The following is a 23,992-nucleotide window of genomic DNA, read 5'->3' on the forward strand; positions in this document are numbered from 1 at the left end:
ATGGAGAACTCATGCTTCTGCTTAACTCTTGCTGGTTAGCAAGAATTTTACCCAGTGTTTAGCAGCTGGTAGGCATTTGGGTAGTATTTTTATAATTATCATTCCTCAGAGATTGGGTATAATAACTTTAGGATGCTCCGTTTCCCTTCTTGCCATTCTTTTCCTTTGAATTTATATTGATCCGAGTGATAGAAGTTATAAATCAGTTCGTATTCTTTGGCATAATGCCCAGGATATTTATTTTAAAAATACCCATTTCTCTATTTTTTTCTATTTTCCCACTCTCGTTTTGTCAACTTAGTTCATGTTGTTTGGTTTGCACAGGCACAATTTTGTCATTTTGAAGGTAATTTCCTTACGTTTCTGAGCATGATCTCGGCAGGGGTGGTCTGGAGAGTGGTGAGAGAAAGGAGGGTAAGTGGTAATTGATGACAGGGTGATACCACCAAGTAGTGGGAAGTTGGCGGGTTCAAACCCGGCCCCGGCCAAACTGCAACCAAAAAATAGCCGGGCGTTGTGGCGGGCGCCTGTAGTCCCAGCTACTTGGGAGGCTGAGGCAAGAGAATCGCTTAAGCCCAGGAGTTGGAGGTTGCTGTGAGCTGTGTGAGGCCACGGCACTCTACCGAGGACCATAAAGTGAGACTCTGTCTCTACAAAAAAAAAAAAAAAAAAAAGAGATTACAAAGGATTTTCTCTAACCTGTTCTCCATTTCATTGGATAATTACAAGTGGGATATGGTATAAATGTAGAAGATTAGTTTATGTTAATATTGACAGCTGGATAGTATAACAAGAATTTCTGTTTTATGTTTTTCATTAAATTTCCTTGAGTTTTCATAGGTATTTTTTTTTTTTAATCTTCATTTAGGATTAAAGCTGGGTAACCATTTTATTTATTTATTTATTTAGGCAAATGTGTCAGTTAAAAGTAAGGAGGGAGCCTGGTGCAGTGGCTTATGGCTGTAATCCTTGCACTTTGGGAGGCCAAGGTGGGTGGATTGCTTGAGCTCAGGAGTTTGAAATCAGCCTGAGCAAGAGTGAAACCCCGTCTTTAAAAGTAGCTGGGCATTGTGGCAGGCTCTTGTAGTCCCGGCTACTTTGAGGCTGAGGCTAGCAGCAGTTCTCAACCTGTGGGTCGTGACCCATAGGAACTGTAGTAAAGGCTTGCGGCATTAGGAAGGTTGAGAACCAATGGGCCCAGAGGATCTCTTAAGCCCAAGAGTCTGAGGTTGCTGTGAGCTATGAGGCCATGGCACTCTATGGAGGGCAAAAAAGTGAGACTCTGTCTCAAAAAAAAAAAAAGGTAAGGAGGGATTGGTACAGATTAAGGGTAAAAACGCTGCTGCTGTTGTTAGTTCTAGCCTCTTGTCTGAAACCTGGCCATTCTTACAGCTTTGAACTCAGTTTATTGCAGAGGCCGGGAATCACCACAAATGGGTATGATTAGGCTCTAAGTATTTTTTAATTATTTGATTAATTTCTTGAACTCTTGTTATCATTTCAGCAGACGGTGATACTTGGATGGTGGTACTGGATCCTATGAAGCCTGGGGGACCTTTCAAAATGATGGCACAACAGGTTTTGGGGAGAATGAACTTCACCCAGACAGTTCACGATGTCTTGTTTGGAGATGTCTGGCTCTGCAGTGGGCAGAGTAACATGCAGATGACCGTCCTACAGGTAATTTTCAGAGCTTCTACGATAATCAACGTTGATGTTGTGAGATAAAGAAGAGAAAGGACGGGGGGCGCCTGGCTCAGTGAGCAGGGCGCCGGCCCCATATGCTGAGGGTGGCGGGTTCAAACCCGGCCCCGGCCAAACTGCAACAAAAAAATAGCTGGGCGTTGTGGCGGGCGCCTGTGGTCCCAGCTACTCGGGAGGCTGAGGCAAGAGAATCGCTTAAGCCCAGGAGTTGGAGGTTGCTGTGAGCTGTGTGACGCCACGGCACTCTACTGATGGCAATAAAGTGAGACTCTGTCTCTCCAAAAAAAAAAAAAAAAAAGAAGAGAAAGGAGGAGGAGGGAGGAAACAATGAACTTAACACATGCTAAGATCTGTTCTCAGTGCTCTGAATGATTAATTAATTTGATTTAACAGCCTTAAGAGGTAAATTACCAATTAAATTGGTAGTTATTGACTGGCACTAATATTTTTTATACATTTTGATTTTCTTCCTTTAATAGGTTAAGAGCTTGAAAAAATTACTAGGACTTTCTCCAAAGCGGAGTTTCTTCTCAAGTTGATTTTTATTTTCTTACCTTTTTTTTATATTATCCCCGTTCTTTGAGAAACATTTAAATTTGAGGGTTAAAAATCTTTACAACTAGACCACGATCTCAATTTATTTCTTTTTTTGAAAAGTTTGTAAAATTGAGTCCTGTTAGGTACTTTGATTTCTTGTTTTGCTTCAATAACTTCTATTCCTTGTAGTTTCTCCTTCATTTTTTTTTTTTTTTTCCTTTTTTAAGCCTATTACTAAATAACTCTGCTAAAACGATCTGACTCTGGACATATCTACTTCATCATTGGTTTTCTGATTCAGAACCCAAATTACTGTATTTAAGTCTTCCTAATTAATATTTTATTTATCCTTACTTTCTGCCTTACTTAAACATATGTAAGGTTTTTGAACTGAAGTGTTTATTAAACTGAACTTTGTACTCTGTTTTTAGCATAAGTGAGTGGAACCAAAGTTGAAGTTTTAACTTTTGGTAGCATGGTTTTGTATAGAAGTGAAATTGCTGTGAACTCATTAAGGAAAACAGTATTTTTCTATTTCTATGTATTTTTTGAGAACAGGGTAGTGCTCTGATCCTAGGCTAGAGTGCAGTAATGCCATCATAGCTCATTGCAACCTCAAGCTCCTGGGCTCAAGCCATCCTCTTGCCTCAGCAGCCTCCTGAGTAGCTGAGACTGCAGGAATGTACTACCGCGGCTGGCTAATTTTTCCTATTTTTGTAGAGATGGGGGGTCTCACTCTGCTCAGGCTGGGAAAACAGTACTTTTCTTAATGCTTTAATTGCAGTTCCGTGTTTGTACAGAAAGGCACGAACCAGATCTGTTTGTATCTATGTAGTCACTTTCTCAATAGCAGTCTGTGCCAGGGGATCCCATCCCATTTTCTGTCAAGTTAAATCAAATTTTGATTGTTAGGAGTAAACACATTCTTTTTTTTTTTCTGTCTAGAGTTTACTCTTAACCATCTTCAATATTAGGCTAGGGCCTGCAAACTCTAAGGTATAAGGGAATAGAAAAAAGATTCCATCTGAAACATCCAAGTGTTAATTTTTAATTTTTTTGTTTTAAATCACGCGCTTAGTTTGCAAGACAGCATTTTAGGTGCTGATGGTACCAAAAGCCAAGTTTTCTAGTCTCTTAACAGTCTGTAGAATCTTATTATTTTTTTTTTTTATCAAAAGATGCGTTACGTGGCTTCGCTTTTATTCCTCTTGCTTCTTTTCACACCACACGCACACGCACACACACACACGCACACACACACACGCACACACACGCGCACACACACACACGCACACACGCAGCGTCTGTTTCCTTCCCTTCCCTCCTTCCACGTGACTTTTCGAGGAGGTAAGATTTCCACTATAACCTGCCACTGTTCACATTCAAATGCAGGAAACAGCAGATTGTATGCCCATCTTGTTGTTAAGAGTAAAGTAGAATTTTAAAACTGTGCGTTATTTATAACACTGAGCGAGATGTTTATAAATGGAGAGAAGTCTAAACGTTCATCTGTCGCCTCCTAAGTCAGGGTAGGTCTTAAGACTTGGATTATTTCTAGTTAGGCCCAGAAAAAGGATGACCAATGTCAGGGAGGAAACCTATTTTTCAGTATCTTGAGCCTCCCCACATTCCTACTTTACAAGTGGAGAATGGGAGATCCAGAAGAGAAGGGCTGGTACCACGTTAAAGAAAAGATTCACAAGAGGTGACAGCTGGCCTTTTATAGTTAGTATCTCATCTACCTGCCACCATAGTGAAAGGTAACTTCACTTACAGACTCTCCAAATTCTTGTAAGTAAATGAAATTTTCCTATGTTTTTCTGCATGTGCACGCATGCACACACACACACACACACACGCCTCATCCCCCTCCCCCACACAGACCCCATGCCAACATTCTCCTAGGAAATAGGTTCTTGACGTGTCTTCATTAATTCAAGAATGTGGCATAAAGGTTACAAAATGAACACCGGAGAGCAGCTGCTTTGATGGTGAATGGTCCAATCCCTAGAGAGGCCGTAGTGTTCTCTCTCAGCCTCCGCAGAGTTAATGACTTCAAATACCTTGGTGTTCATTTACATCCTCATTTAAATACTTGGTAGGAAAATAATTACACTGAGGTGTTTGATGAGATGAAATCTGATCTCAGCAGATGGAGCAAGGCCTCCCCTTTCATCAGCAGGGAAACCAAGTGTCATTTAAATGAAAATCTTCCCGAAATCTCTTTATTCCTAAATTTGCTGCCAATATCCCCGAGGAAATGCTTCCATCAAAAAGGCCCAGTGATCTGGGGAAAGGAGACCAATTTCTTAGTAATTGTCATTACATAGTCAGGTCCAGCCGGAGTCGCCCCCACCTCCACCTTTATTACCACTTTCTGTGGATTTCAAGTTTTGGCTTGAAATAATACACAAATGGGAGTTGGAAAATGGAGGTTTTCCAGCCAGTGTTTTGGATCCGACTCCGCGTGCTGGTAACAGTGTGGGAGAATGCCAACCACCCTGACTCTGCCGGCCTCTCTCAAGGCTCAAAGACAAGTAACATGCTCTCCCAGACTGCCTCCCCAAGCTGGCGTCTCACTGCGATGAGGCCCTTGAGTTCCCAGCCAGTGCGGAAGCCAGTGTGGGCGGAGAGAATGAAAGCGATTTCATCCACTGTTTCCATGGAAGCAGCATACCATCCTTAGTGTTTAGTGCAGAACTGAATTTCAAAGGAGGCAACTTTTTACAGGTACTTGGTGCTGAAAAATAATTTCCCTGCCAGAATGTACTGTGAGTGCTTCAGCCTGTTCCTACTCTTTAGTGTTTAGATTTAATTTGCAGGTGAGATCCAGAAGGAACAGGGGTGGGTTACCTTTGGAATTTTCCTGAGACCAGAATTTTCTGGCCTGGTAGTGAGAAGACCAGCAGCCCTGACAGGCTGGAGCTGCTGCTACCAGGGAGCATTTCAGGCTGTGGCTTCCACTGTGACCAAAAGGGCCATTTCATTTGCAGCTGGCTGTCTCATTGGTCTGCAGCAGGCTAAGTGGCACATCAAGAGGCAATTCCAGGGGCAGAGTGCTTCAGTGAAATGCGCTGTGGGGGCACCCAGGCTGCTCCTTCATTTCCCTTACACTGTGGCTGGAGGGCCATCTGTATTCTCCGTGGTGGGTGGGAGGGAAAGAGAGCCAGCTGCGCACTCTGGCCATCGGCCAATGGAAAGTATCCCAGCCTGGTGCCTTGTGTGGTGGCAGCCCTGGCTCAGCTGGAGCACTTGCTCCCTAAGGCAAAAGGAAACACAGCATCCTGATGCTCCTCCTAGCCCTTTGTTTTGGGAGAAGCTGGATTAGCCCAGGAGGATAGAGAGGACTTAAGTAAAAACACACATCAAAGCAAAACAAGGTATTTCTGATACAATCTTTTTAAAATAAAAGAAAAATGTCATTTAAAAAAAAAATCAAGATTAAAGGGAATAGCACTTGTGTGTAAGTTCATAGAGGAATGATGCTTAATAGGCCTAACAAAGAAATTACACACATTCTCGTCCACAAAAACCCTAAGCCATTCCTGGCATATCCTTGGCAGCTGATGACGACGTTTCATAAAGCAATTTGGGAAAATCTGCCTTTGGTTGGACCCTTTCCTTTTTCTCGTTCTTTGGGACTGTTCTAAGCTCTTACCCTGAACCCCAATTTTCACATCCCTTGCTCTTCTTTCATGATTTACCAGAACCAAGATGATCATGCAGTTGGCTTTCTGTATCCGTGAGTTCCACACCTACAGATTCAATCACCCAGGAATTGAAAATATTTGGAAAAAAAAACCCCAAACAATAAAAAACCAGTACAACAATTAAAAAGATTCAAATAAAAAAACAATAAAGTACAGGTTGAGTATTCCTTATCTGAAATGCTTAGGAACAGAAGTGTTTTGGATTGTGGATTTTTTCAAACTATAGAATAAGGAGGTATCTTGGAGCAGAGACTCAAGTCTAAACATGAAATTCATGTATGTTTCAGATCCACCTTATATTCACAGCCTGAAGGTAGTCTTACATAATCTTTTTAATAATTTTGTGCATGAACCAAAGTTTGTGTTGAGTACTTATGTGTGGAATTTTCCATTTTTTGGGTGTTGGCGCTCAAAAAGTTTTGGATTTGAGGTAGCACCCATAGCTCACTGAGTAGGGCGCCGGCCACATACACTGAGGTTGATAGGTTCAAACACAGCCTGGCCTGCTAAATAACAATGACAACTGTAATAACAGCAACAAAAAGCCGGGCATTGTGGCAGGCGCCTGTAGTCCTAGCTACTTGGGAGGCTGAGGCAAGAGAATCACTTAAGCCCAAGAGTTTGAAGTTGCTATGAGCTATGATGCCATGGTACTCTACCCAGGGCGATAGCTTGAGACTTTGTCTCAAAAAAAAAAAAAAATTTGCATTTGGGAGCATTTTGGATTTTGGATTTTAGGATAGGGAAGGATCAACCTGTGTAACAGCTATTTACATAGCATTTACATTGCATTCTAAGTAATCTGGAGATGATTTGAAGCATATTTGTAGGTTATGTTGATATGTAAATATACCATTTTATATAAGGATTTTTGAACATCTTTAAACCTAAGAGAGGAGAGGTCGTGGAACCAATCCTTGGCAGCTATGGAAGGACATTATAAGCATTTCGAGAGTGATTTTCGTATGTTCAGTAGTTCACTCATTTCTCAGGCGTGTTTCTTTTGATCTCACTTGTCTTGTGTGGTATGGATTAGATAAACCTACCTCCCCATGGCCTTTTTTTGGGTCCACATAGGATATTAAGCCCCATTTTTTATAATTGCCAGGCCTGTGTATTATCAGATGCCTTTTCAGAGTAGAAGTGTTTTAGTTTCAAGATACCACTGTGTTCTAATTCAGAGTCAGTATCTTTAGCCTAAATGACTCCACCACTGCTCTTGGCTAAGGCAGACCTGCTCCTTAAGATCATGGGTTTCATTATTTTCCTGCCCTCTTTGAGAACATGATTCATCATGGTACCTGTTGGTCAGAGTGGGTCAAGGTAATTCAGTCTGTCCTGTTGATTTTAGTTACTTATTTGATCTCAGTCTATTGAAGGCTCAGAAGGTACTCGTAGGATTACTAATGTTGGTTACTAAGAGGCGTCAGGCTAGTTCACCACCCACTAGCTTAAACGACATTTCAATTTCTCTTCTAGATACTTAATGCCTCAAGGGAGTTGTCTAACACTGCTGCCTATCAGTCTGTCCGCATCTTCTCCGTCTCTCTCCTTCAGGCAGAGCAGGAGCTGAAGGACCTGGCTGCCGTTGACTTGCAGTGGTCTAAGCCCAACTCAGGTACATGACTGCTCCAACATGTGCCATCTCTTACGTACCGGGTTAGTGCTCCAAGTGGAATCCATGAGCCTGCGTTTGGTTCTTAACTGTCTATTGATTATTACTCCACTCCCTTTTCATCCAGTTCTTACTGACTCTCCACCCCATCCCTGATGCTATTTCAGATGTGTCTTCCCAAGACTCTACCAGTGACTCTTCTCTCCCTTGTGATGACAAAGTGACCTTTCCTTCCACAACTTCAGTGAAAATATTGAGACCCTTCAGCATGGGCTTTGCCAGCGCCCATCGCCAGTGCCTTAACTCTGTATTATTTTCTTCTCATTCTTCTTTTGTTTCTATGTCTGAAGACAAAAGACTTGTCTCATTTCAGGGCTAACTCTGACATGGGCTCTTACTTCCTCCAGAGCCAAGAGCTGCCTTTCATCTCTTAGGCTGTGTTCTCTCCCCTTCTGTCATTCGCCATGGAGTCTTTATTTCATAGCTACTCTGTGTCAGACTCTGTGTTCAGCCCCTGGACACAGAAGTGACTAGACATACAGTCTCTGTCTCAGAGCCTAGCCTTTCCTTTATTGTAACAAAACAAGACAAAGCTAACCCTAACAAACACCCTTCTTCTGACAACTCATCACTCTCCTTTGCTTCGTTAAACCTTTCTAGAATATCTTTGGTTTTCATTCTTTCCCTACCTTTCCATGTGTTTCCTCTTTAACCCTTTGTAATACGGCTTTTCTTCCACTTTGAGAACGTGTTCAACCTCAAGGTTACTGTTGTTCTTCTAATTATAAACCCAGGGACCTTTGCACCTTTTGACACTGTAGACCACCCCTCCTAGAAACTGTATTCCTCTTAGCTTGCCTGGTATTTCCTTTTCCTAGTCCTCCTTTTTCTCTATCCTCATTTCTTTGCATTTTAAGCCTCTTCAAAAGTGGTCCTTGTGTTTTCTCTGGGCCCTTTTCTTGTTTGTCTGTATTTGCTTTACCTTGATGACCTCAGTGGCTCCTACATTTTCAAGTGTTCATTCATTCAATTCAACAATTATTGGAGTGCCTACCATGTGCTAGACACTGTTCTAAGTGATGGGGGTAAAAAACAGTAAATAAAACAGGTGAGACCACCTCATGGAGTTTATAGTGTAGTTTGAGGGAATACAGAAAATGAATAATAAAATTAGTAAATTGCATACGAAGTTACCTGATGGTATGCATTGTCACTCTATGTGAACTCTCCTGTGGGAGCTCAGGAAGTGAACGGATTCTGGTAATTTTGGATGAATCCTTTGCTTAATAAACTCTTATTACCTATTATCCAAAGTGCAGGAATCAGTCAGATTTGGAAATGTGTGATGTCTTGCTATCTGAACTCTTTTTTTTAGTTTCTGAACTCAGAGACTGAATGAAGTTAGATATCATGGGATAGTTTAGATGGGGAAGTATGCTAGTGAGACAAAAATAAATCAACAAAATCCATTATGGAAGGGAGTGTTTGGGCCGGGATGAGGGAGTGTTTTGCAATTAAGAGTGGCCGGGGAAGTCCTGACTAGGAACCATGGCATGTCAGTAATAACCTGAACAAGGTGAGGCTATGCAGATGTCTGGGGACGAGCAGAGAGGATCTAGTCTCTTCCACAGTTAGATTCTTTCCTGCCTTCTGTTGTAGCATTTCTCTCACTGTAGATGGAAAAATTCCTTTGACTTTAAGGACTCATTGAATTACAGTGGACTTCCCTGGATGACCCAGGGTACGCTCCCATCTCAGTGTCCTTAACCCTAATCACATCTACAGCGTCCCTTTAGCCCCATGGGCTCCAGGGATCAGGGTGTGGACACCGTCCAGGTCTATTGTTCCGCCTGCCCCACAGTCTCGTTCTCGGTCATTTCAAGTGGTTTCCATTTTATTTACTTCAAGATGTGGCTCCGTCCTTCCCTTTAGTCTTAATCCTCTGCTATTTTCCTTTTGTAGTCTCTGCTCTAGCCAAATGCTTCCATGTGCCTTTTCACGTATTTTCCTTCTGTCGGGAATGTCAGCTGTGTTCACTGAACTCCTGTCCCTCCTTCAAGGCTTCCCCAGCCCTCTTCTTTCCACTGCCTGCCTATCAGTGACTCTACCTTTATACTGGTACCACCCACCATAGCCAGTCACCACCAGCCAGCTGACTCTCTACCATGTCATAGATGTTGGGGGACAGAAGGGAATAATGAGAATTCCCTACCTTCAGGTAGCCAGTAGTGTAGTGGGGTAAGGGAAACACTGGCAAGACCATTACAAAAAAGTGCAGCCAGTGAGCTCTGCATAGGGCAGCGTGGAAGCTCAGGGGAGGAGGTCGGTCTGATCTGACACTTATTTGTATCTCTTGAAGCACCAAATTCTGCCGTATATTTTATTCAACTAAATTCTTGCCTTATTGTGTAAACTATAGGGCCTATGAGGAGAGAGGTTCTTTGTTTCTCTGTAGCTCCTTCATTATCACAACCATCTAGAAGTTCTGCCACATAGTAGGTGCTCAATCAATTTGAACTCATTTGAATTTGGTCTGAATGGCCACCATCGTCACCTACTTTAGAGTGCCAGAACTGCACTGAGTTTGGAACTTTTGTGGCGCTAAGCCAGTGAGTTAGACATCGTGAGTCTTTAGTAAATATTGGGTTGAATTGGTCCCCCGGTTGTGTGTGTGTGTCCATGTTCCCCTTTTCATCCTCTTTCCTCTAATGGGGAAATCGCTCATTCTGGCCAGTGCTGCTTACTGTGCAGTGTGGACACATGAGTTAGACTGTGCTGAAAATTGAAACATTAGCGTTGGTTTCTGTTGCTGTCCCTTTTGGCCAAATTTCCCATCGTGTATCTGACCGTGTTTTCATGACCATAGCTATAAAATTGGGTATAAAACCACCCAGAAAAAAATATGCATTTCTTCTCCACGTGCTTCCTGCTTGACTTTTCCCTTTACAGAGCTAAGTGGGAATGAGTGGGAAGAGAGAGGCTCAGCAGAGGGTAGCACAGGGGCCCCAGGGCCTTTCTGCCTCTCACCTTTCGAGGGGAGCATTAACGTTCCTAGACTCTGAAGAACCTGTATACGATGGGAAGCATGAGGAAGCCTGCTTGCCTGGCTCAGAGTTCTGGCTCCCTGATTATGTGAATGCACTATTTTGTATACTCAGATGGAGACCAAAATAATTACCGCTGCCTCTGTCTTATGAGAACAAGCGTTTTGAGCAACTGAAAAGAAAATGAAGACCCTGAAGTTACAGTTTTCCCCATGGGGAAAGATTTCCCTTAGGAAAGGTCTGAAAGAGATAATAGGATCAAGGCCAAGCATCTGGGTCTCGATGCTGTCTCTTCTCATTGCCTCTCACTGGTGTCCTGGGTTTGAAGTCTTAGAAAGAAACAGAAGTGATGACCCAAGCTCACCCTTCTCACTTAGACCCATCCAGTAGCTGCAGTTTTTTTGTATCCATCTACTTTTTCTCTGACTCTTCCTCTAACTATTTCTCTCAACAGAGAACTTAGGCCATGGATATTTCAGGTACATGTCCGCAGTGTGCTGGCTTTTTGGGCGTCAACTATATGACACTCTGCAGTATCCCATTGGGCTCATCTCCTCCACCTGGAGTGGGACACCCATTGAAGCCTGGTCATCTGGAAGGTCACTGAAAGCCTGTGATATTCATACACAAGGGTAAGAAAGCATCCTGCAGTTTAAGAGGCAGCCTACTAGGGAATTACCTAAGAGGGCGGATTATGGTCTCCTTCAGGGAGTTATGTGTTGAGTGTTCAGATATGTATTAAATTTATGCAATTTATTCATGGACAGGGAAGATAGTGTCATCACCACCACATCTGAGAATATGTCAAAAATAAATTGAGATCCTTTTCCTTAGTAATAGTAATAGCTAATGCTTACCGAAAGCTTTCCCTATACCAGCTACTGTTTTAAGCACCTTATGTATATTAATTCATATAAGGCAACAGTCCTTTGAAGTGTAATTACTATTAGCATGCTATAGTATGCTAATAGTATCTAATGAATGAAGATTAATTCTCAGAGAAATGTAGTATCTTATACATGGACACAACTAGCAAGAGGCACAGTCTGTCTTGCAGGTGTGTGCTTCTAGATTTTGCTCCATCGCATAGCAGAATAAATTGTCTAGTAGGAAGCACAAATGTAGGAACCCGCATTTAAAGCAATACATTAGTATACTGACTGTGAAAGCCACTAGGAAAAGCTGGGTCAGGAGAATACTGTGGAGAGAAAGGGCGAGTTAATAAGAATCTCAATACTTGGCTCGGTGCCTGTGGCTCAAGCGGCTAAGGCGCCAGCCACATACACCTGAGCTGGCAGGTTCGAATCCAGCCCGGCCCCGCCAAACGACAGTTGACAGCTGCAACCAAAAAATAGCCCGGTGTTGTAGTGGGCGGCCGTAGTCCCAACTATTTGGGAGGCGGAGGCAGGAGAATTGCTTGAGCCCAGAAGTTGGAGGTTGCTGTGAGCTGTGATGCCACAGCACTCTACCCAAGGCGACAGCTTGAGGCTCTGTCTCAAAAAAAAAAAAAAAAAAAAAAGAATCTCAATACTCATGTTGACACAGAGATGAGCCGTGTGTGACCTGCTTTCACAGACATTGTCTCATTCACTCTGGGAAGACCTCTGGGAGGAGGGTGGACTCAAACTGTTGGTGTGGTTTGGGAATTACAGGTTTGCCTGGGTGTGGGGGGAGTGAAGACCCTCAACTTTGGACCAGGAAGCACATCCTGTGGTGGAGGAGGAGGTCAGAGGCAGCACATGGTCAGGGAGGGGGATGGGGATTTAAAGCTAGACCTCTCAGTCTCAGGGGTACAAAGGATCATACCAAGGGTGTGGGGAAGTGGCCATTCTCACACAGCAGTTATGAGGCTACATTTTTGTAAGTATTCTACAGAGAAATCTGGGAACATTTTCAAAGTCTTAAGAAAATATTCCCAGGCGGCACCTGTGGCCTAGTGGGTAGGGTACCAGCCCTATATACTGTGGGTGGCGGGTTCAAACCCGGCCCCAGCCAAACTGCAAAAAAAAAAATAGCTAGGTGTTGTGGCGGGTGCCTGTTGTCCCAGCTACTTGGGAGGCTGAGCCAAGAGCATCACCTAAGCCCAGGAGTTGGAGGTTGCTGTGAGCTGTGACGCCACAGCTCTCTACCTGGGCAATAAAGTGAGGCTCTGTCTCTACAAAAAAAAAAAAAAAAAGAAAGAAAATGTTCCCTTTGATCCAGCAAGTTCATTTCTAGAAATTTATCTTAAGGAAATAACTACATATATATGCAATGATTTAATTATAAGGAAGATAATTGTAGTCTTACTTATAAAATAAAAAAAGTTTAAAACAACCTAAGTATCTATCCAGTGAGTAGGCTAAATGAATTTATTGCCTGTGTGAAAGACCCATGATAAAACATTTGTCTGGCTTTAAAGACTTTGCCTAGATGCTAGGATGGCCCACTCTGATCTCATAGCAAGCTGACTGATAGATTTACCTTGGAGACAATGTGGAGGGGGAAATCCAGAGACTATTCACATGTTTTCATGGGACACAGAGGTTCATTCAACTTAATTCTGTGTCACTTTCCTTAGAAGTTTGCTCCAAGTGGACAGAAGGGCAATTTAAGGATTGTCATGTGATCGGTCACTTGTTCTCTGGTGACACTTGTGCATCTTATTGATTTCAGGTACGTTCCACGTGATTCTGTAACTGGTCCCTTCGAGCACTCTGTTCTCTGGAACTCCATGATCTACCCGCTCCATAATATGACTCTGAAAGGCGTGATATGGTACCAGGGTGAGTGTTCAGATTGCTAATTCTCCCTGGCATCAGTTAGCTTTTGCTGTGTAACAAACCGCCCTAGAACTTAGTGGCTTAAAACAACAAGACTTTTATAATTTTATTTAGCTTACAACTCTTTGGGTTTACAGGGTGGTTTTTCTTCTAGGCTGCTTCAGCTAATTTCCACTACGATTGCTTATGTGTCTTTAGCCACCAGACAGGTTGTCTGGTGACCAGATGGTCTACTATGGCCTCATCCTCGTATCTGCAGACTGGTGGGTGTCTACTGGTGCATACTGGTTCCTAGGTGGCCTCTCATCTTTCTGCAAGCTAGTTCGGACTCATTTTTTATTTACATGGTAGTTTCAGGGTTGCAGGTGCATCATGAGAGAGCAGAACTCGAAGCTGAAGTGCTTTCAAGCCTCTGCTTGCGTGATGTTTACTGATGCCCCATTGTCCAGAGCAAGTTGCAGGCCAGTCCTGAGAGACTGTGGGAAGGCCACTCACTCGGGGAAATGTCTACAGGGAGGAGAGTGCTGTGTGTCTATTTTTATAGTCTGTCCCATGCACCTCTTCCAATTTTGACTATTTTTAGGGGAGGCCAATATGAATTATAACACAGACCTGTACAACTGCACGTTCCCTGCACTCATTGAAGACTGGCGCCACACCTTCCACCTCGGCTCCCAGGGGCAGACACAGCTCTTCTTCCCGTTTGGATTTGTCCAGGTACGGTTTGGATAAAGGCTGGCCTGTTCATGTCAGTGTTGGTTCCTGTGTGGAGGGAAGAATATGCATGGGAATTCATCGCAGGTTGTTGATGAGACAAATCTTTTTATTTTATTTTTGTTTTTTGAGACAGAATCTCACTTTGTTGCCCTTGGTAGAGTGCTGTGGCATCATAGCTCACAGCAAACTCAGACTCTTGCCTCTACGTCCCGAGTAGCTGGGACTTTAGGTGCCCACCACAAAGCCCGGCTATTTTTAGAGATGGGTTCTCGCTCTTGCTCAGGCTGGTCTCGAACCAATGAGGTCTGGCAATCCATCTGCCTCGGCCTCCCAGAGTGCTAGCATTACAGGTATAAGCCACCACGCCTGGCCAATTTAATCTTTTAAAAAAGTTAAATGACTAATATTTCTTCTTATTAAAAAAGTATTATAGATTCATTGAAGAAATATTAAAAAGATAAGCAAAAAAGAAGCTAAAAGGGCTGATAATTCTATAATCCAGAAATAAGCATCTGCTCATGTATTTTTGCAACAGGATCTATACTACATCTTGCTTTTTTCTTTTAAAGTCACAGCATTTTTTTCATGTTAATAAATATTAATCTTCAACATAACTTGTAATGGTTGCAGAATACTCTGACAAACAGGTTGGATTGTGATTTATTTAGCTAGTTTTCAATAAATAGGCATTTTGTGTTAAATATTTTGCTTTTATAAGCATTGGCATCTTTATTTTCCTTGTTGGTAAATCATTGCACCTATAAGATAATTCCATAAGATAATTTCCCAGAAATGAAATTTCTGGTCCAAAAGGCATGCCTTTATAAAGCTTCGAGCATGTTCCCAGTTTCTCTGTAGAAATTTATGAACTTGTATAAATTTATACTCTTAGCAACTATCTGTGAGAAAGTCCACTTCCCCACAGCTTCCCTAACTTGGTGTTATTCACCCCTTAGAATGTACCATGCTCTCTCACTCCCAGGCCATTGCACATATTGCTAGCCTGGAACCAGCTTTTCCATATTTTGCTTCTAATCATCCTTTAGACAGCAGCCTGGATATTAGTTAGGAAACCTGTGACTGTCCAAAGTCTGGGTTAGATTCTCCCTTTCCCCAGATTATGGGCTTTCTTAGCACCCTCTACATTCCTTTTTTATTTGCATGTAGGTTGCGCACATAACCATACTTTCCTGGACCACACTTACATCCCTAGTTCCTAGTTGGTCAGCATTCATTAGATAGTGGCTTAGCACATGAATGAACAAATATATCAAGAGAAACCAGACTTGGAATTAGAGATAACTAGTCAGAAAGATTCTGTTTTGCTCCCTGAATAAAAAAAATAAACATATTTGGCCAAGGTCATGATTACTTTGCCTTCACCTGATCATCTGACCTCACCAAAGATGTAGACTCTTTAGCAGAGTGTAGTTCTGGGATTTCTACAGCACAGGAAATTAAATAAATAAGGTGTTATAAAAACAAAGCCCAGAGTAGGCTCTACTGTTGGACTCCGGCATCCGTATTTCCCAACATCTGCCTCCACATCGCCTGTCTTCTCACCAGCCTCCCATCTCCTGTACCTTGTCCTGTGTCATTGTACCCTTTTTTTTTTGAGTAAAGATTTCTGGAGACTTTCTTTCCACTTAAAATGTTCTTATGATCATTTCCCCCCTTCTTCTCTACATTTGTTTTGATTTCGAAACAAGATTATTCTGCTAATTATTTTCAAAACAGCAGCTCCCGTCACCAGTTGTGTATTACTGTTGTTGGAAACTACAAATGGACTTCAGGGAATGTTTTTGTCTCCTAGTCTATGTACGTGGCGATTTGAATGTGACTTCAGCCAATTGGAACAGAGTATGTGCTGTGGACCTTGTGAAGTGCTTGAAATGTAGCATGGATGAGACGGATCTGTTCTTGCACTTGTGCCTAACAGCTCAGTGGAAGTCCCTTAACCTCCAGGCTTTAACTTTATCATTGCCAACAAAAATATCTTGCTTACTCGTGGAAAGCTGGAAATATAAACATGCGCCTTCAAAGGGGAAATACGAAATTGGACAACATAATGGTTCGGATCTTAGGTTTGCAGCTAGACTGCCTGCCTGGATCCAAATTCCAGTTCTGACAATTCTTAAGCTACGATTTTCACCAAGATGTCGAATTGATGTAAAGCCTGGTACATGGTGGATAATGTTAGTGGTTTTTATTATTAATGAGAGAAGTCAGAAAATCTGGAGGGATAGCTGGTCTGTAAGGAACGTATTTATAGAAGTGTGGAGTCTGAAATGATGGTTTCAGTAATTAGAGCACAGTTAGAGATGTAGGACTTGAACTCCAAGGAGAGACCAGGGCTAGATGTGTGCCAGAGAATTATTAGTAGAGAGGTGACCTGAAGCCAGGGAAAAGAATAAAGAGCGGGAGGGTAGGGACTGGAGTGCCTAGGAGGATGCTTTTTAAGAAAGGAGTTTGGTTTGGAGGAACAATGGAACAGACCATAAATTGCAGTATGTTATTTGTAAAATTCTCTCAGTGTGGCCAGTTTTATATCCTTCAGATGTTCTAGAAGTGAATTAGCTTCAGCATTTCTACCAGTCACTGTGGGAGACTGAATAGTGCCCTGCTGTATCTCAGATTAGGGGAAAAAAACAGGGACTGCATTTGGGTATGCTGGTGCCCCCATGTGGCCAGTGTCTACCAGTGCAGTCAGTGAATCAGCAGCAGACTGCTGCGGTTATTCTCAGCAAACTGCCATTTTGAGGGGCTGTTATTGGCTTATTAGCATTTCTCCTTGTTGAGCTTCAGGTTAGTACTTACCGTAGGCTCTTTACAGTGGCTTCGTTGCTGTGGTCTGCAGCATGACACTGGCTGTGCGTGGGTCTGCCTTCAGTCTTGGGGTGTTGGGTGGACAAAGTAGAGAGACTCATGGGAATTTTTATTCCCATTTTCTAGTTTTCAGGAGATTCCACTGTGAAGCTTTTATCATGTCCTGTGTTACAGCTGTTTTGCATAAGATGTTTTCTTTTCTTTTTTATTTTTTTGAAACAGAGTCTCACTCATTCATCCCTGGGGTTGAGTGTCACAGCTCACTGCAACCTCAAACTCTTAGGCTTGAGCAATCCTCCTGCCTCAGCCTCCTAAGTAGCTAGGACTGCAGGTACCCGCCACAACACCCAGCTAGTTTTTCAGTGGAGATGGGGGTCTCACTCTTGCTTAGGCTGGTCTCGAACTCCTGAGTTCAGGTGATTTACCCAGCTTGGCCTCCCAGAGTGCTGGGATTACAGGCACAAGCCACCATGCCTGGCCTGCATAATAGAATTTTAATAAGAAAGTTGGAAATGTTCTTTTAGTTTCACATCACATCCAAGGCCCCTTTCTGTCTCTGTTGCACCCTTTCCATGTTTTCCTAATGGTTTTCTAGTCTTTCTGGAGCAACCCAGGAAGCAGAAAACATTTTCCTTTCATAGCTTCATTTGGCTACATTTGTAGGGACGATGTCAGGTGTTTTCTGGGCTGTGTGAGTAGTAATACTGGAGTGGGGGGGGAGAGGGAAGCCTGTTTATATGAAAGCAGTCCTCTGATGGGGTCAGACATTTTGAAATTCAGTCAAAAGACAACGTAGTTTCTGGCCCAGACTGTTTCCCAGCTCGTGATTTACTCACAGTTACATCATGGTTTGGAAAAGAGAGATAATAGGTTGATGCCTCTCACTGGCTGGAACGAGGGCTAAGAATAATATGCTACCTAAATGTAAACATCAGAAAAGTAGGGAGGAAATAGTGGGAAGGCATGCAGCCTAGTAATAGTGAAGGGTTTTTCTGGGAGCCTCTGTCCTTTCCAGAGTGGGAGTGTATCAACTGTCAGTTGAGATGAAAACAATTCCTGTTAACTCTGCATTCAGAACCTGACCGTTTCTCCCTCTGTTCCTGCTTCTGCACCAGTCTAAGCCGCCACCCTCTCTCCCTTGCGTTGTTGCTCCCTAACTTGATCTTTCTCCCTGCTCCTGCCTTTTCTCCTTCTTAGGATATTCCCAGCACATCAGAGTGATCCTTTGAAGTGTAAGTCTTAGCAGAAGGCTCCCGTAGCCCCCCACATGACGGAGGCCAGCAAGGCCACAGATGATCTATTCCCTGCTCCCACTTCTCCCTTACCCCCCTGTCCTAATTCTCTCAGCCTTGACTATTCCACTTCAACCACACCAGCTGCCTTACTTTTCTTAAGCACACAAAGCACATTGCCACCTTAGGGCTCGCCATTTTCTTTCTTTTTTTTTTTGTAGAGACAGAGTTTCACTTTATTGCCCTCGGTAGAGTGCCGTGGCATCACACAGCTCACAGCAACCTCCAACTCCTGGGCTTAGGTGATTCTCCTGCCTCAGCCTCCCGAGTAGCTGGGACTGCAGGCGCCCGCCACAACGCCTGGCTATTTTTTTTTTTGTTGTTGTTGCAGTTTGGCCGGGGCTGGGTTTGAACCTGCCACCCTCGGCATATGGGGCCGGCGCCCTGCTCACTGAGCCACAGGCGCCGCCCAGGGCCCGCCATTTTCTTTTCCATTATGCCTGGAAAGTTATTTGTGTTAGTTTTCTGTTGCTGCATAACAAATTACTATGTATTCAGCAACTTAAGACAATAGAACACACGTTTATTATCTCCCAGTTCCTATGTCCTCTGCTCAAGGCAACAGCAGAGGTGTTAGAGCTGGGGTTTCACTTAAGGCTTGGGGTTCTTTTCTTCCAAACTTATGTGGTTGTTGGCAGAATTCACTTCCTTGAAGCTGTAGAACTCATGGTAGCTTAATTCTTGAAGGCCTATAGGAGACTCTGTGGCCCTCTTTGAAAGCCTTCATATGACTAGGTCAGCCTCACCACGGTACTCTGATCTTGAAGTCAGTCAGCTATGGGGACCTTATATCTGCAAAATCCCTTCACCCTTGCCATGTGACAGAACACAATCATGGGACTGATAGCCTGCTACTTTTGCCACGGCCTTTTGGTTAGAAGCAAGTTACAGGTTTCTCCCCACCCCTCCAACCAAAGGAGAGTATTATATAAAGGCTTGGGTCACTGCAGGTCATCTTAGAGTTCTGCCCACACACCCAGGTATCCTGATAGATCTCTTACATCTCCTCCTAGTGAGGTTTTGTTCAAGCCTGACGCTCTTTTCCCTGCTACATCGTTCTCCAGTGCACTTACCACTTTCTCACAAGATATGTAGTTTACTTATTCTCCTGTTTATTGGTTATTTCTTCCCACTAGAATTTAAACATGGGAAGGGATTCTTGTGTTTTGTTCACTGCTCTATCCGCTGGGCCAACATTAAGTGCTTGGACAGAGTAGATGCTCAGTAAATATTTGTTAAAAGAATGGATGAATGGCTCAGTGCCTGTGGCTCAAGTGGCTATGGCGCCAGCCACATACACCTGAGCTGGCGGGTTTGAATCCAGTGACGGCTGCCACCAAAAAAAAAAAATAGCTGGGCGTTGTGGCAGGTGCCTGTAGTCCTGCTACTTGGGAGCTGGACGCAGGAGAATTACTTAGCCCAGGAGTTGGAGGTTGCTGTGAGCTGTGATGCCACAGCACTCTACCGAGGGTGACAGCTGAGGCTCTGTCTCAAAAAAAATTGCCGGGCGTCGTGGCAGGTGTCTATAGTCCCAGCTACTTGGGAGGCTGAGGCAAGAGAATCGCCTAAGCCCAAGAGCTGGAGGTTGCTGTGAGCTATGACGCTACAGCACTCATAGGGTGACGAAGTGAGACTCTGTCTCAAAAAAAGAAAAGAAAGAATGAATGAGTGGACTGGTGTGACATGAGCTGTTGTTCATGCACAGGCTTTTTCGAGAGTATGTCATTTCCCAAATATTCTGGCACTACTTGGCTGCCCCAGATTCCAGGAAGAGAATTCAGATGTTGTGAATTCTGAGTGATGGAATTTATCCTTTCCTCTTGTGCCCCGTGTCCCGGTGGGTTGTCTGGTTCTGTCAGTTTGTCTTAGTTTTGGTTGTCTTATTTCTTTCCTGCTACTCTCCCTCTAGATTAGACACCTGTGTCTAGAATATGATAATAGCTGCTTAACTAGTCAGTCTCTTTGCTGTAAGTTCTTTTTTCTCTCCAAAGCCATTTGTATGATCACTAGATTAATCTTTTGAAATGGTCCACTTATCATTTCAATAGTTTCACTGGCTCTGTAATTATTTAATCGAGATGAAATTTGTAAAACATAAAATGAGCCATTTTAAAGAGTTCAGTTCAGTGGTGGTTTGGTACGTTCAGAATGTCAGATAGCCATCACCTGTACAGTGGTTCTTTATTGCTAACAGAATAAAGTATAAACTCTGTCTGGACACTTTGCTCACTGACTTTCCAAGGTTGTCTTTCCTGCACAAATCCTCCAACCCAACTAGATTGTACTCTCTCTCACGATAGTCATTCTCCTCCCTACCTTTCCATCTTGGAAGGTTCTAAAGTGTGAAGTTGAGCAGTACCATTTGTACTGACTTCTCATATTTTCTGTGCCTATCTGATTTTTTAAAAAGTATTGTGAGGCCACGTTTCTTTATGGCAATTTTGCCTGTTCTAAAAGTATAATACTTGCTGTCTGTGCTACCAACTTAGTATTTACTCCATATTTTTTCATACTGTTGTTTATGAATATTTCTTCTTTATTATGTGCACATTTGTCCCCCGACAAAGCTGTAAAGTACTTGCCCTAGTTAGCTACAGCTATGTAGCAAACCACCTTAAAACTAAATGGGTTAAAAAACTTTATTATAGAGTTCATGAGTCTGGGGATCAGGGGGAGTTGGGGGATTTGGCGAAGCTCCACAGGGCTCTTGCTCGTCTCTCTGAGCCAGAGAGGTGCTTTGCTTGGCTGGAGAGGATTAAAAAGGGCAGCTCAGTTCCATGGCTCTTGTCCATCTCCAGAGAGCGGTTAGCTCACCTTCCCATGGGGATAGCAGATGTGCAAATGAGCAAGTGGAACCATGTGGGGTCTCTTGAGGGTTCGGCTAGGAATTGACACCCCATAATTTCTGCTTCCATCTATTGGCCAATGCAAACCACATGGCTGAACTCAGAGTCAGGGGGTGTGGAAATACATTCTTCATCATGGCAGGAATTGCAAAGTCACATCACAAAGGGTGTGGATATAGGAAGGAGTGAAGAGTTGGGGTCTTCGATGCAATTAACCACATGTTCAAGGGCAGATTCTTCTCTCTTCCCTGCAGTGCCTAATCCTGTGTTATATATGGACATGTCAGTTACTTATTACTTCGTAACAAGCTGCCCCCAAATTTAGTAGCTTAAAACATTGTTCATGATTCCTGGGGTTGGCCAGGCAAGGTTCAGTGGGGATGGCTCAGCTCTTCTTTGTGACAGCAGCTGGGCTTGCTCAGGTGGCTGCAGTTTGAGCTTGGAGGCTCTAGAATTCACGTGACTGGACCCTCACCTGGGATTGCTGGAATGCTAGGGCGTTTCTATATGGTTTTTCAGTCTCCAAGACCCCTCCCTCTGTACAATCTCTCCAGCAGGGAAATTGACTGTTTTTACATGATTAGCTCAGAGTTCCAAGAGAAGGAAATCAGAAGGCAAGGGTCCTTAAGGCAAGGACTCAGAAGCCGTAGGTCACTTTTGCTGTGTTCCCTCGAGCAGAGGACACCCCAGGGCTGGCCCAGATTCAATGGGAGGAGAAAAAGACTTCAGCACTTGGTAGGAGGTGTGGCAAAGCTGCATTGTAAAAGGGAACATGGGATGAGAGGGACTGTAACATCCATCTTTGGAGAGACACGGCCACAATACTAAGAAGCTCAGTAAAACTTGTTGAATGAGCATTTGCGCCAATGAGAGAAGCTGAAGCACAATCTGTCAGTGAAAAACTTCCAGTGTGTGATTCTGATGCAATAAAAGCAACAACGTCTCTGCTTTCTAGTTATCTTCAGTTTTGTTTGAGGACAACCCAGATGGTGGATTTCCCCAGATCCGTTGGCACCAAACAGCAGACTTGGGCTATGTCCCCAACCTAAAGATGCCTAATACTTTCATGGCTGTCGCGATGGATCTCGGCGATAAGGACTCGCCTTTTGGAAGGTATGGTAGCTTCTTGGGCTTTGCATGGTTCACCTCTGCTCTACGTGATGTCATCTGGGCTTGCTTTGTCCTAGACCTTAACTCTGATTGAACTAAGGATCAGAGCCTGGAAGCACTAGGTATCAATCGTTTATGCTGGGATGTGCTGCAGTTTAACAAAACACCCCTCAACATCTTTTGTTCCTTCATGCAACAAATCTTTGGACATGTACTATGTCCAAAGAAGATCAGCACAGACTGGACTCATTATAATCATTCACAGACCCAGAGCAACAGAGCCTCCAAGTTGACCTGCATGTCCACAGTGACCATAGAGGTTCATACTCACAATTAGATGCTTCTGTCTGGAAGTAACACAAGTCATTTTTGTTCACATTGCACTGACCAGACCAAGTCATATGGCCATCATTAGCTTGAGTGAAAGCAGGAAATGGGATTCTACCATGGACTCAGAAAAGGAATATTAGAATATTTGGGAATAGCCTCAGTGAATACCCCACATTAACTGTAGGATCGAAATAGGCCCAACACACAATGTCTGGATTATAGTAGGACTTGAAGATATATAAATGAACAAGTAAGAGCTGGAGGGGACCAAAAAAATGAACAGCTGATTGAGATGAAAATGACTTTCAGGGGCTGGGAATAGTCTGATGTGTTTTTGATAACTTTCCTCCCTCTTCTTTTCTCTCCTCCCTTTTTCTGTCTCTCCCTTTCTTCTTTCCTTCCAAGCCGTCTGTTATTTCATGGTCACCAACCCATAGAAGGCCCAGAGCCTCTTTGGTTACTATTCGCCATTTTTCTGAGCCTGACTTAGCGCCCGACGTTGACTTGAGGCAGCTTTCTTCTTGAAGACAGCTCTGTATACTTTGTTTTAAAAAATCATTGTTATTGCTGAGCTCAAACCCAAAGTTCTCTACTTGTTTATCCTGTAGCATCCACCCTCGAGATAAGCAGACGGTGGCCTATCGGCTACACCTGGGGGCCCGTGCTGTGGCTTACGGGGAGAAGGATTTGATCTTTCAAGGACCACTGCCGGAGAAGGTAGAGCTCTCTGACAGGGGGCTGCTCAACCTCACATATTCCCTGGAAATCAAGGTGCAGAAGCAGGACAAGAAGATATTTGAGGTGAGAATAACAGAAAATCACCCATTCATCTTGTGCTGGGAGCTAGGACTTCAATACACCGAGGCCCATCTCATTCATCGTAACATAATGATGAAGCAGTTGTGGTTGGTGGGTGGCTGCGTTTATCTCAGAGGAGCAAATAAGCAGCTATTAATTCATTAGCTTAGAGGCAATTTTGAAAGACAGTCAAGGAAGGGAAAACAAGTCCATATTAAAATGATACTTATCTTTAATTTTCTCTTCAGAGCAACTGTCTTTGTTCAGGGAAGGGCCTGCAGCTTTATTTGTAGGTTATTTTTCCTCCTGAATATTCACTTCAGCTGTCTTTTTTGTTATTCTGTCCTAAGTTCTGACATTGAGTTTCGCATCTCCTGGGATTTGAGTGACCCTTGTAACTTAGTGTGAATCGATGTAATGAGACTTTAATACCCAGCAACATTCTGGGTATTGAGAATGGAATTGAGACTATAAATTAAAGAAGTTATTCAGGAGTCTTCCTTCATTGAGGGTGGAGGCGTTCCTAAATGGAACATTTACAGCCTGAGGCCTTAGCCTGGGAGGGTGCATTGAGAAAAGAGGACCATTGAAGGTGAAAGAGTGTTAAAGACAAACTTTAATTACAGAAGAGTTTATCTAGGAGTGTTGCTTTTAGAACCCTAACTATAATATCCACCTGCCTCAGATGATTGGTCAGCGCT

General features: G+C 43.3%; 1 protein-coding gene across 3 annotated transcripts in view; it reads left to right on the forward strand.

The window, feature by feature from the left end:
• SIAE (sialic acid acetylesterase) overlaps nucleotides 1-23,992 on the forward strand; it is a 40,812-nt gene that overhangs the window by 10,989 nt on the left and 5,831 nt on the right. The window contains exons 3-9 of one of the 3 annotated variants that reach the window (XM_053593097.1): nucleotides 1,505-1,680; nucleotides 7,431-7,569; nucleotides 11,065-11,242; nucleotides 13,266-13,375; nucleotides 13,956-14,089; nucleotides 22,009-22,166; nucleotides 23,102-23,294. In XM_053593097.1, coding sequence (XP_053449072.1) covers nucleotides 1,505-1,680; nucleotides 7,431-7,569; nucleotides 11,065-11,242; nucleotides 13,266-13,375; nucleotides 13,956-14,089; nucleotides 22,009-22,166; nucleotides 23,102-23,294 — 1,088 coding nt within the window. The remainder of the gene's footprint in view (nucleotides 1-1,504; nucleotides 1,681-7,430; nucleotides 7,570-11,064; nucleotides 11,243-13,265; nucleotides 13,376-13,955; nucleotides 14,090-22,008; nucleotides 22,167-23,101; nucleotides 23,295-23,992) is intronic. The other 2 variants (XM_053593099.1, XM_053593098.1) reach the window with 2 other exon arrangements.

The sequence above is a fragment of the Nycticebus coucang genome, chromosome 6, assembly GCF_027406575.1.
Source record: "Nycticebus coucang isolate mNycCou1 chromosome 6, mNycCou1.pri, whole genome shotgun sequence".
Taxonomy (NCBI): domain Eukaryota; kingdom Metazoa; phylum Chordata; class Mammalia; order Primates; family Lorisidae; genus Nycticebus; species Nycticebus coucang.